This window comes from Odontesthes bonariensis, chromosome 11 (genome assembly GCF_027942865.1).
Source record: "Odontesthes bonariensis isolate fOdoBon6 chromosome 11, fOdoBon6.hap1, whole genome shotgun sequence".
Classification (NCBI taxonomy): Eukaryota; Metazoa; Chordata; class Actinopteri; order Atheriniformes; family Atherinopsidae; genus Odontesthes; species Odontesthes bonariensis.
The window spans coordinates 10643279-10655484 of NC_134516.1; the positions used below are offsets into that span (position 1 = coordinate 10643279).

The window sequence follows — 12206 nt, forward strand, 5'->3', positions numbered from 1 at the left end:
TGTGTTTTATTTGGCAGCTCGTTCATGCTCGCACTATTTTCTTAGCCACCTCACAGCCGTGGATAAACTTCCGCTCAGCAGTTGAATCTGACTTGCTATACTCCACACCACTTGATGGCGCCATTGATGGCGATTGTTCATTGTCCTTCGGCACGTAATCGGCACGTAATCGGAGTAATATCAACGAACATCCAGTCTTCAATAGAACTCAATGGGATTTACAAAATGTCAAATAAAACATGACAGAAGCAACGTTTCGCAACGAAATTTGATATGGATTACCAGTGCACACCAGTAACCACTCCGGTGAGTTGATGATTTTGAAAACGGACGTTTATTGTGCTTTTACGGACCTTTGTAGACATGCACATGACTTGCCGTTCTGAAGCAGGTTGAGATGAATCAAAATTAGGCAAATACCGGAGACAGCAGTAAACATCAAAAAAGCGGTGAGGGGGGTTCTAAAACATTGCAGACGACTCATAAATGAGGCTTAATGTTGAAAATACCGCAGTTATCCTTTAAGACCAAGTAAGGACCAGGTTATTTTTGCTTTGTCGTGTCCGGATACACAGACCTTTCAAACTGAAGAAAGGTGTGCTTTCTTTTTCAGGTGACTTTTTTAATCCTTTTTTTTTTTTAAAGAAAGCAAGAGAATGAAAACGATCAGTACACATTTGTGCCTTCTATGGGTTTCCAGATGAATATGCAAAACCAGACATAAGGTAATTGTGCTTTTCCTGCCTTTCTCCAATTAGGTTTTTTTCTTCTTTAAAAAAAAAAAAGAAAAAAAAAAAAGGAGAGTTTTTTTCCGGGGGGGGGGTGCTGCTCAAGAGGAGCTTGTAGGTCATGAAGTGCTGTTCTATTGTTGCATTTCTGTGGGGAGGAGATAGACAGAATACTCGGAGGATGGTATTAAATGGACCTTTTGTCATATAGAGTGCCTGCGATAAGAGGCTCCTCTGTGTTATCAAAATTCCACATCATCTGGGTTAAGTTTCCCACATTATGCGGTGGGACTGTCGCTCTCCGCTTCAGCTCAGGCTGCTCCTTTTACTTTCTTTTATTACTGCTGTCTGGCTTTTTTGCAGCCTCTCTTGTGCACTCAGCCTCTCCATCATTTCCCTGTAATCTGACTGACAGATTATGAAGTATAAGGTCATAATTCTAGTATCATGCTTACAGAGGGGCGATCAAAGCGCTGAGAGAAGCCCAATTCAAGTTTGTATTACGTCCACGAGGTGATGGATTCATCTCTGGATGAAATGTAGCTTGAAAAGCCTTCATCCATGTGCAAACAACATCGGCCTGAGTCAGTATTCAAGAATGTTCAGTATTAACAAGAAGCAGGCGGTGAATTGTACTGCAGGCTGAGTCAGAGCACGATGCGAATCAATAGCGAGCCTTTCGGGGATGTGCTGCTGAAGAGGTGGCGGGGTTGCGGATGTGCCTGTGAACATGTACATTCTGTGCAAGTGTGAAAACCTGCGGGGGCAGAATGGGCATGCGAAAGCCCGTCCAAGCACACAACTTCAATGAAGCCAGAGGAGCTCTTCACTTACGGCGGCGTCCGCACAGATCTGCGCGTCCCCCTTCGTGTCGACGTGTTTCTTGGGTGTGGAGATCGAAGGCGTCGTCGCGGCCACAGAGTTGCCCTTCACGGCAGACCTGCGATGGAATAAAAAAAGATTTGATCTGTTTTCAGGCCTGTGTGCTTTCTTAGCTGCTTCATCAGGTAGAAAAAGTGCGACCCCCAATAAATTGCTTTGAACTGCTCTTTGTGTGTATAGATATATATTTGCTTCCCGATTGGCAAGCAAAAATATATCTTTCTCTGTGCACAAACGTGCACAGAAATGTCATAGAATGGTTAACAACCTCCATGAAGTGGTCCCTCCTTTGAGGGTGAGCAATCTGTCAAATGGGCTTTGAAGTGGAAAATCAATGAAATGAGAAGTATTATGACATGCGGAGCTTCTCCTGGTTTACACATATTTTACCCTGAGTGTGCCGCCTGCTGGTTTAAGAGCTGCCCGTGCTCACCAGAGCAGAGTCACAACTCAAACAGACAACTGCTGTTTGTGCTATTCGTCAGCGTCTCTCTCTTTGTGCAAAGCGGCGATAGCTCAAGTTTAATTTAACAGATTTGTTTCAAAGCGTCAATTCTCTCGACGGAAAGACGGCTCTGAGAAGAGGCGGGACGTCGTCAGCGCGGCATCAAGTCAAACAAGTGAATCAAGTGCAATCTATGCTTTGTTTTTTTTCTCAATGACAAAGATGCTGCTTTACCCACCTGCCGAGAAGCTCTTTCACAAACTGGTCCTTGCCGATAAGCGCCGTCGTACACTGGATCTGAGAGGCAATCTGTCCCATCTGATTGTTGCAGTGGTCCATGATGGAGCTCAGCTTGTTGTTCATCTCGGACAGATTCTGCACCTCCTGACTCTCCTTCTTCTTATCCTTCTTCTTGTCAGACTTCACCTGTTTGCCTCCGAGCACCGACCCGATCTTCAGCTCTTTCTTCTCTTCTTTTCCCTTTGGGGAGTCCGCTTTTTTGCCGCTCAGAGCTGGAAGTTTGCTCTTACGCAGGCCGAACCAGTTGGCCAGCGACGGGCCCGTCTTCTGCTTGGCCTCGCTGGCAGCTACCTTCTCCTGTTCTTGGCATTTCTGCAAATTTTCTTCAATTCCCATCATGACTTTCTCTTCGATGGTGCACGCCGTTGGGCTGTTTTTTTTCTCCTCCGTATCTGGGGTTTTGTTTGGCGTGTCCAGTTTGGTTTTGACTGGCTCAATAGGGGTGGCTGCTAGGCCCCCTGTCTCTCCGGCAGCATTTTCCAGGTTATAGACACAAGAAGACGGAGGCTGAAACTGTGGATGAGAGGCCACTTTTGCTGGCTTTCGGATGTTGTTCAAACCAGTCCTTTCACTCATGGGCAAGCTGCGCACCTCTTTTTGAGCAGGTGACGCGACTGCATCCCCTTTCACTCCACCCTGTGACCCCTCTCCTTTTGAGCCTAGTCTACATGTCTTCTCAGGGAGCCCATTGTGACTACTGGGCCCAGTCATGCCCCCATAATGGCTAAGCCTGTTCCTGGGTGAATGGACAGGGCTCTCAGCTAAACCAACACCAGGTGCCTCTGACGAACTCTGTCTTGATAGAGAGTTACCTCTTTCACCCGAGTTGGTGATGATCTGAGTTCTTACTCTTCCTGGTCCTTCCAGCACACTCACACTGGGTTTCTCAATGTAGTTGGTGCTAAAACTCTGGCTACGAGCTTTGGCCCCATTCATCCCTAAAGCCGGCTTGAGATGAGGTTTGGTAGTAACGGATATGGACCTACTGAAAAGTTGACTACCCCTTTTCCCCTTATCGCAAACGTCCCCCTCCTCTGACATCCCAGGGGTGTGAACCTCCTCTTCCTGCAGCCCACTCTGGACTTCACCTTTCCCCCCTGTAACAGATATCTTGGGCGCATCGATACTGTACGCTACCTGCAAGCTATCACACTGGGTGGAAACATTTGAAGTCACTGTCTCCTTGGAGGCAGAGTTGATATGATCTTTCTCTTGTTTGCCTGGTACAGAGGAACTACTTTTATGACTGGGAGATTTTAAAAAGGCTTTAAAACCCATTGGAATGCGAGTCTTTGAGGCTTTTTCTGCTAGGTTAGGAGACAAAACAGCTGAGCTGGGAGGGCTGACTGCAGCTTGAATATTTTGCGGCTCTGTCTGACACTGAGGGGTGTCCTGAAGCGATATGGGTAAGCTAATAGAGGCCTTCTGCACTGAATGGTGGACATTTTCATTCGCTGGTCCTCTCTTATTTGCAAATGAGTTCTGAAGTGAGGACCCTCTGAGAGCACTGTAGGGAGGAGGGACATTCTTTGAGCTTCTAGGTGCATTTTCAGGTTCTCTGGCACACCCTGAGTTTGCAGAAGGGAGGTAGTCTTTTGTCCGCTTGGAGGTGCCTTTAGTGGGGGTCTGAGTCATGGCAGGGGACTTTTGAAGGTGCTGACTGGTTTTGTCTACCAGCTTCTGAGGTGCAAGTGCAGTCCCGTAGCCTGCATCTAACTCTAAACAGTCTTTATCCTTGATGGGTAGCGTGGTTTGCATATTTGGTGCAAGTGAGGTGTAACTTGGGGGAGGGCCCCTCACAGTGGTCGGTGTGGATGGTTGAGCCACCCCTGTTTTATGTGCTTGAGGCGACCCCTCGTAATTTGGTCTGATCAGTAAGGAGGTGGTGCGGCCAGGGGGAGGGGGAGGAGAAGGAGACCTGAGTTTATTTTTGCTGGTTTCACAGTGTTTGTCTCTGGTTGGTTGTTCACTATTGTCAGGATACTCCAGGTGCCTCCTTGAAAGTTGGGGGGAACTGGAAGAGGAGCCCTTGCTCCATTCGGCCCTGCTCTGGAGCTTGGAGTTTACAGCCTTTGGACTCTGTGTGCAAGTTCCTTGTGTCTTGATGAATCTGGAAATTTTTACTGTAGGAGAAGAGGGGGATTTCTCCTGAGCGGAGGGACCTGAGTTTCCACCGTTACCTGGCTCAGTGTTGAAGCCCTTAGAGAGTCTCAGTGGGGATGCTAAAGGTTTGTTACGGCCAGGAATCTTTGAACCACTGGACTTGGAACCAGCAACTTCATTCAAGGGGGGGATGGAGTGGCCTTTATTAGCTCGGCTGCTTGGTGGTTTGATCAGTTTTCTTTGTGGAGTCAACTGCATTGGCAGCCTCTCCGCACTTCCCTCCCTGCTATTACTTAATTTGCTGGATCCAGGCTGATATTCCGAGGGCCTTTCCGGAGATTCGAGAACAGTATAGTTTCTCGCATTTGACGATTTTTGCCTTGTCGGCCTCTCATGGGGCACCCGTTCTGTGTAATTAGCAACAGCTTTCCTACCTTGGATGTCACCTGCACCGGCCTCAAGCCTCTGAGCTCTAATATCAATAGGCTCTCCTTCTGCATCAAATATCGCCAATATGCTCTCCTCAGATTGGGTGCACTTGGTTCCTTTGGGCTCCCTCATTAGACTAAAAGGCCTTGGCCTCCCATCTGCAGACTGAGTGCGACCTTGGTCTCTTCGCAGATATTGTTGTTTGAGGAGCTTGGCAGCATCCCTTGACAGCCTCTTGAAGTCTCTCTCTGCTTGCTCCAATGGCTGGCTACAGGACAATCGGACATCACTGGACTCGTACTTGAGTTCCTGTGGATCATCCACATCAGAGAGGCGATTGGGACCCTCTGGGTCTGGAGGATTAAAGTGCAGCAAAGATGGTTTACTAAAAGCTGATTTCCGCCCTCCATCAGAGAGAAAACTGTTAATGAAACTCATGAGCTTCTCTGGACGCTCCTTTGAGTCATAGCCAGAACGAGATTTTGGATCGGAGGGGCCTGAGGTAGCGTCACCTCCAGCTCCACTTTCCTGCGTCCCCTCCCAGCTACACAAGCTGTCCGAGATGCTACGAGAGAGCCTCTTACAGTGGAACCAGCTGTCCTTGGTGGGGATGTTATCTCTGCAGCTGGAATGTGCCAGTTCATCATCAGCATCATCAGAATCTAATGAGAACTGCTTGCCCCGAGCAGCTGAAGTTCTGTTAACATGAGTAGGCTTAGACACCCCCTTACTGACCCCCTTGATACCCAGCGAGTAGATGCCCTCGTTGGAGTTCATGCAGTCCTTGTAGCCTGATTTGGAGACCTTGGATGAGCAGGAGGAGCTCCTGTGTTTCCTCCTCTGGAGCTTTCTCAATCCCTCTAGTATGTGGCTCTCCTTGCGTCTCGTTGGCGGCTGCTCCTCTGGGGCGGCACAGATATTACTAGGGGCCGATGAACCCAAACTCAGCCTCTTCTCCCACGTCAGTGAGGACTGTAGGGCAAAAAGAAAGGGGGTTTATTACTCTCAGCCATGTTTTAGCGCGAACATCTCACGCGATTACAAGTCGTGTCTTTTTAGTGTGGAAGAATGTCATGTGTAAAATCTGGTGTTTAATTCTGCGCCGCTTATTTCCGGAGGCAATTGCCTCCATTTAGTCTTTAGTCTTCTTCAAACTCTAACAGGAAAACAAGGAATTAATTACGGTCTCAACGGGAGTGCTTCTTATAACAGCGAAATCTTGACGGGCTGCCACTTGTGACTGTTTTGTGGAAACTGACGTCTGGGTTTTTAGACTGAGAGGGGTTTACCATTTTCCCGCAGGAGCGTCCATCATTCCAGGTGTACGAGCCGCTGGAGAATTCGCTGCACGCGCTTGACAGGGACAGCTCGCTGCTGCTGCAGCTGCTGCGCGGGTAGAGTGGCGCGGGCACTGTCAGACTCAGCTGGCTCAGACACTTGGCCACGGGGAGGCCCGTCTTTCCGTTAAACTGAACCTCCTGCGTGAAAGAGAAAAAAAGTCTCAGGACTGTAGTGGAATAGCTTAAATGGTAGGCAGTTTTGAGAGAGTGAAACAGTGCACCTATGTTCTTAAGTGATATCTAAATGTTTGTAGCTTTTTTTCATCCGGAACAGCTTTTTTTCAGGCTGTTAATTGTGTTATGAAAGATATTCAACATGATCTTGACAACCCAGTTAATTTCACCAGAGAAGATGGCTAATTTACGAAGTTACTACACTTTGCAAACTTGTCAAAATGTCATATCTTCATGTGCCGTCTCCACAGCATGGCAGATGTTTATCGAATTAGAATATTATTGCAAAGACAGAAAGATAGGAAATGAGATTTCGGTAATCTCATACAAGTGTCACTTGTGTGTATCACTTAACGCAGCCTTTAAAAAAAAAGATACACGCCCGTTTGGATTATTCATAATTCACTCAGTGGTTATTATTGTCTCATTTACTCAGTCCTCCTCCGCTTTGATAGCACACATTAGTTTATCAGGTGCCGTTCTCAGAGGAGTGAAAGGGTAAGAGAGAGAAGCAAACTCATTTTCAGGCTTTAATGTATAATACATAAGATGAGTAATGTACCACAGAGTCCTGCAGAGACATTTTTACTGATGATGAGTCTCAATCGATGGTTTTCTGGTAATATGACAAGGATTTATTCCTCTTAGTGTCAAATGATACTGCCAGCTCTTCCTGTTGAGAGCACAGGAGGGGTCACATATTCACATAGTCGGGTTTGTATTTTAATATCTCCCAATGATTTCTTTTTTGTTATAGGGGGGTACGGAATGATATATTATGAACAGACAAATGCACCGCCTCCTGCATGATTCCCCATTATGCTTACGCTGGAGGGAGACTCTGTATTCCTGGAAAGCAGGAAAGCCTTGCTTCGCTCGGGCTCCAGGAGCAAATCTGCCGCAGACAGATCCATGATCCGAGAGTGGAGTTTCTAAAAGTCAAGAAGGAAGGACACGCAAACAAGCGAGGTTAGAGAATGAAATGAGCCGTGCCGAGCAAGAGCTGAGGTGCAGGAGGCTGTCTCACAGTCAAACTCTTGGATGAAAAGGTGCATTTGAAAATGTGGTAAAGAGTATTCATTTTCCCCCAAAACATCAAACACTGTCGGACGAGCAGTATTTCACCCGTCAGATTCCCTCAACCCACGCCCTGATTCATATTTCTCCAACCTCAAAGTCATTAAAGTCATCAACCGGAAAAAAACGAATGTGAACAGGAAATAATTACATCTGGGAGTAAGGGATTCCATTGATTTTCTTCTTCTTTTCTTTTTTTAATTCATGCGCTCGTCTCTTTTGTTAGTTAACTCTGCGGCCTGAAAAGAAAAGGGGCGCAAAAAACCAAATATATATTTCCACATATTAATCCCAGAACTTAATTACACTGGATTCCCTGTGCCCAGATGAAGTCAAACAGGAAGAACAGGAGGAACAGAACACTTGATCTTATGCTACATTTCCTGCCAAGGTTAAAGCTAATGCTCACTTACGGAGTCCTTTTTACGCTTGATTTCGCAATTCTCTGCTCTGGCATCTTTCTGTTCTTCTTTTTAGTTCTTTTCTGTGTGTTCCATGATGGGGGAATGTCCATGCTGTGCACTTGCAGTGTAAAAAAATATCAATTCCAAGTAAAAAGCCTCTATTCAAATATAAAAGTCACCTTCAGCAAGCTCTAATTCGTCTCCAGTCCCATAAATACAACAACAAAACGGCAAGGCTAATCTTAAATTTAATTTATTTGTTCAATAAATCTCGGTGCTTGCAGTTCATATTGACTGTTTGTGTGTTGCGAGGCGTCCTCCGAACACTTCTGAGAGGGAAAACAAAACAGCTCCTAATGACGGCAAAAGTTTTACTGCCTCTCTGGTCTCTGAAGAGCAAACAAACCTGCCTATGGCCAAAACACAAGCATCCCACATTTTTCTTCCTCTCTCTCCCAACTTTTGGCAAAACACCCAAAAGAAAAGCTTCTTTTTGTATTAGCGCAAGCTTGTGAATAAGCTTTCAAAGAGGCTTTACAGTCAGGAAACAGATTGATGCCCACAAGCAAAACCCTCTCTGCTCACACATGAGAAAGTAAAAAGGAGAGAGCTCTGTTCTATTCTCAGAATTTGATTAACCATATCATTGTGCACCCTATAATTTGGAAGCTGAATTTACAGTATTATATTCAAATTAAATATCGAGGGAAGTGGTTTGCTTTCAGATTAATTTGGTTTGAATTCAATGGACCACATTACTTCTTATCCCGGTTTTCGTGCAATTAAGTTGCCACATTAACCGACTGCCCTGCTGTCCACACAGGATGGGAGTGGCTGAGGTGTCGCAAGGAGCCTCAGATCTTATCGTAGGGTGCTGGATTTCACCTCCTCAGCATGCTCATCAAGGATTCAGTCAATAATGTCATGGGGTTACGGAGGGAAGATACTTGAAGGAAACGGTAGATGACAAGGCCGGCTTTGTGAGATTCAAGGCCGAGATCAAAGTCAAACATGTTAATTGTGAAGTTGCCCTTAGTGCAAGCAGTACCGTAACATATCATGCAAATAGTGGCCTTTTAAGGTCTGGAATGATTTTCATTCGTCTGGCGGCCAATGGGGAACTTTTGTGAGACATGCTGGGGAAGACAAAAAAGCCTTCCTTCTTTTGTTCTCGGCTGGTTTTTTTTTTTTGTTGTTTTGTTTTGACAGCGGTCATATTTCAAGACAATGGGTAGCAGCCCAGAATAGCAGCAATAGGCAGCTTCCAAGCAAATCAGTCAGTATCGGCACCAGCTGTCAAAAAACGCATCCAGCAACACACCCGCACGCACACAACAGCCGCGAGACGAGGCAGAAAAGATGGAGAGCTGTGCAAACAGAGCCCTCTGCGCGCATGATGCTCACCTCCGTCAGCTGATCTACAGTCTGACTTATCACAGCTGCTCACAACCCTCTCGGGCTGACATAGAAATCAAAGAAATCCCTTATTGTGAAGACTATTAGAAAACATAAGATTTATTTATTTTTTTTGCTTTTTTCTGTTCACAATATGTCATCGTGATGTTTCTGGACTTTTGGACAGTTTTTTGCCCAGCACATGCTTAATGGAATGATTTTTGAGTCAAAACACTCAAACAAAGTGGCCGTGGTAGTTTCCTACAATAGCTAACTTTATTCAACACCTGGTTTAGGCAAGATCAATAAAGTTATGTTATCACATGCTATGTGTGTTATTTGCGTTGTACTAGATCTTTTGTTTAATTGTGTTGGGTTAGAATACAGCTTTGCATAGCTTTGGCACAGTAATTGCACATTTATTTGACATTTTTCACACAATTGTGATTCACTAATGTGTCACTGTACAGCCTCCTAAAAATAACATGAGCAGCAATGAGGTCATGGTCGCATTCTAGGGCTGTCAAATTAGGGGGGAAGAAAACAAGCATTTGTCGAAGTAATAGGCTACTCTTTTTGCCAGTTACTTGTCAAAACCGAATAAGCAGCATTACAGGCTGCTGGTGCACACCTTGCCTTGCAAATAGTGCTAGTTTTTTTTTTTTAACCTAATGTCAAACTTCCCTGGAATGAATAAGTGGCATTTTAAAAAACTAATTCAGCTGAAGGCAGTTAAGGTGCACATCTGGTGGGGTTTCTATCAAAAGCATTATGGTTCTTTATCAGAGGAACTTGAGAAGCCCACAGGGAACCAGAGAACATTTAATTACTGATAAGCAAACCAGAGCTGGATGGGAAACTGAACACTCATATGGCTGATTAAGTCCTCTGCTTGAGGCTTGAGGTGAGAAAAGAAATGAAAACTCCCCCCGTTTTATCTCATATGCTCATTCGAAGTTCTAGAGCTTTATTAAGTTGAATAAAAAGTCTCTTTATAGTGACAAATGTACCTGCAGTACTAAATAAAGCCTTTGCTAATTCTCCTAGCTACAACACAGAGAACTCAATCAAATTAACTCAAGGAAATAGGGCTGCTTGATTAATTCTAGTCTTTTTTCTTTTGACTAAATTGTTTAGCTAGTTAGCCTAGCTTAGGAGCAAAGCTCGATAACTGCAGGCTCTAAAACCAAAAAAAAACAGGCCTAAAGTGCGCAACAAAGACTTAAATGGTTTAATCCACACAACTATCGACCCATAATGACAAATAACATTCAATTCCCCCAGCTAGCTGTTTCCCCTTGTTAGCAGTCAGTGTAAACACTAAGCTAAATAAAAAAATAAGTGCAAAGCAAGGGAGATAAATAGATCTTCAGTAGGATGTCCCCGTTCTCTGTGACGTGGATAAATATAGCTGTTCTTCACAGCTCTCCCACACGCAAATGGAGAACTCATAATGGATGCACCGAACTTCCGGAGCAGCGTGATTTCATTATGATTAATTCTTACATTGAATCATCAGCCTGGTAGTGTAAAAAGAGGCTATAAATAATGATGTAGCGGGTGAATCCTCTTCCAGCACACATTCTAAGGCTGCAGCTGATTTTTGCATCAATGTCACAAACCCAGGGTCGACACTAAATTCACTGTCTTTCCTCACACACTCATCTGCGCATGTGAGTTATGTCCCTCTGACCTGTCTTGCACTCACACACTACAGACTGATGTATAAATCTCAGACCTCCATTAGTATCTTTTCAACTGAATCGCATTAGAAAGAAAAAAAAAGGGAGAAAAAAAAACACAAACCTTTTTTTTTTTTTTAATGAATGCTACCGCAGTACAACTCTATCATGTTTCTGAGGGCTTTATGTGGAATCCTCGGCTAGACTTCACCTCTTGGTCCTCACAATGCTATCATCAATATCCTTCTCCGGGCCTTTTATATTGCAGGTTCACTTACCAATGTTCTCCCAGTCCAATAATGGCACTGGAGGTAGTTAGAAGCTGACAAGTAGCTGACAAGTAGCTTTACAACACACTCACAGCCGTATTATTTCTTTCCACCCTATTTTCTTTACTGCATTTACTCCACTCCTGTCTCTTCCTATTTTGCCCTTTGTTTTTCACCTTTACCTCCTCGTCGTCTCGGCGCCCAAACTTCTCTGTTATCTAATTTCTCTCCATTTTCAGCCCCCCGATCCTTCCTCTCTTCTCCACCTTTGTTTTCATTGTCTGCGCCTCTGGTCTGCGAGGACAGACAGCTCTTTACCGCTCATTTCCTTTGACATTCTCATAATGGCAGCGATGAGACTTGCAGCAACGTGCAACAATTATGCAAAAACCTAGTGTCCAAACTGCCATACCATAAAACAGTTGACATTAGATGAGTAAAGCATACAGTGGCAGCTACCTCTGTCTCACAATTACACCTTAAGGAGCTCGAATGGAATGCACACATGGACAATTTTCAGAAAAATCGGTGCTTTCCAAGGGATCAAAAAGAGAAAGCTTGAGGCAATTCTCAGATGCAGAATGTTCAGTAAGCAGAGAAAAATGCTATGGGCTCATAGATAGGTGTAGGTTATTTATCATTTCAGAATAGGCTGCATAAAGAAAGATGGACCGAGGCCATGAGGTCTGAAAAATGCAGAAGGGTCCTCAAGCTACATTCTTCTTAAAGTCCAAAAACTCCTGTCAGAAACTCTTCTGGCAGCAAAACAGAGATTACGTAAAAAAAACATCCACAATTATTACAGTTGCTCATCAAATCATTAAGAATGGCAACAAAATATTAATTGATTGGATTAGTTCTGCTGTCTGATCCAATCGGTCTCTGGCTGATGTTGTTGTATCTAGATGTTGAACTAAATCAACTCATCTGTTTTTTTTTGGCTTTTTATGCCCTTTATTGTATAGGACAGTGAAGAGA

The 12206-nt window shown here is 44.6% G+C and overlaps 1 protein-coding gene across 7 annotated transcripts in view; it reads right to left on the minus strand.

The window, feature by feature from the left end:
* Positions 1-12206, minus strand: part of LOC142391613 (nck-associated protein 5-like) — a 156230-nt gene that overhangs the window by 17592 nt on the left and 126432 nt on the right. For all 7 annotated transcript variants that reach the window (XM_075477478.1, XM_075477477.1, XM_075477481.1 and 4 more), the window contains 4 exons: positions 7229-7333; positions 6177-6365; positions 2294-5859; positions 1563-1668 (listed from right to left, as the gene is read on the minus strand). In XM_075477478.1, the coding sequence (XP_075333593.1) occupies positions 1563-1668; positions 2294-5859; positions 6177-6365; positions 7229-7333 (3966 nt within the window). The remainder of the gene's footprint in view (positions 1-1562; positions 1669-2293; positions 5860-6176; positions 6366-7228; positions 7334-12206) is intronic.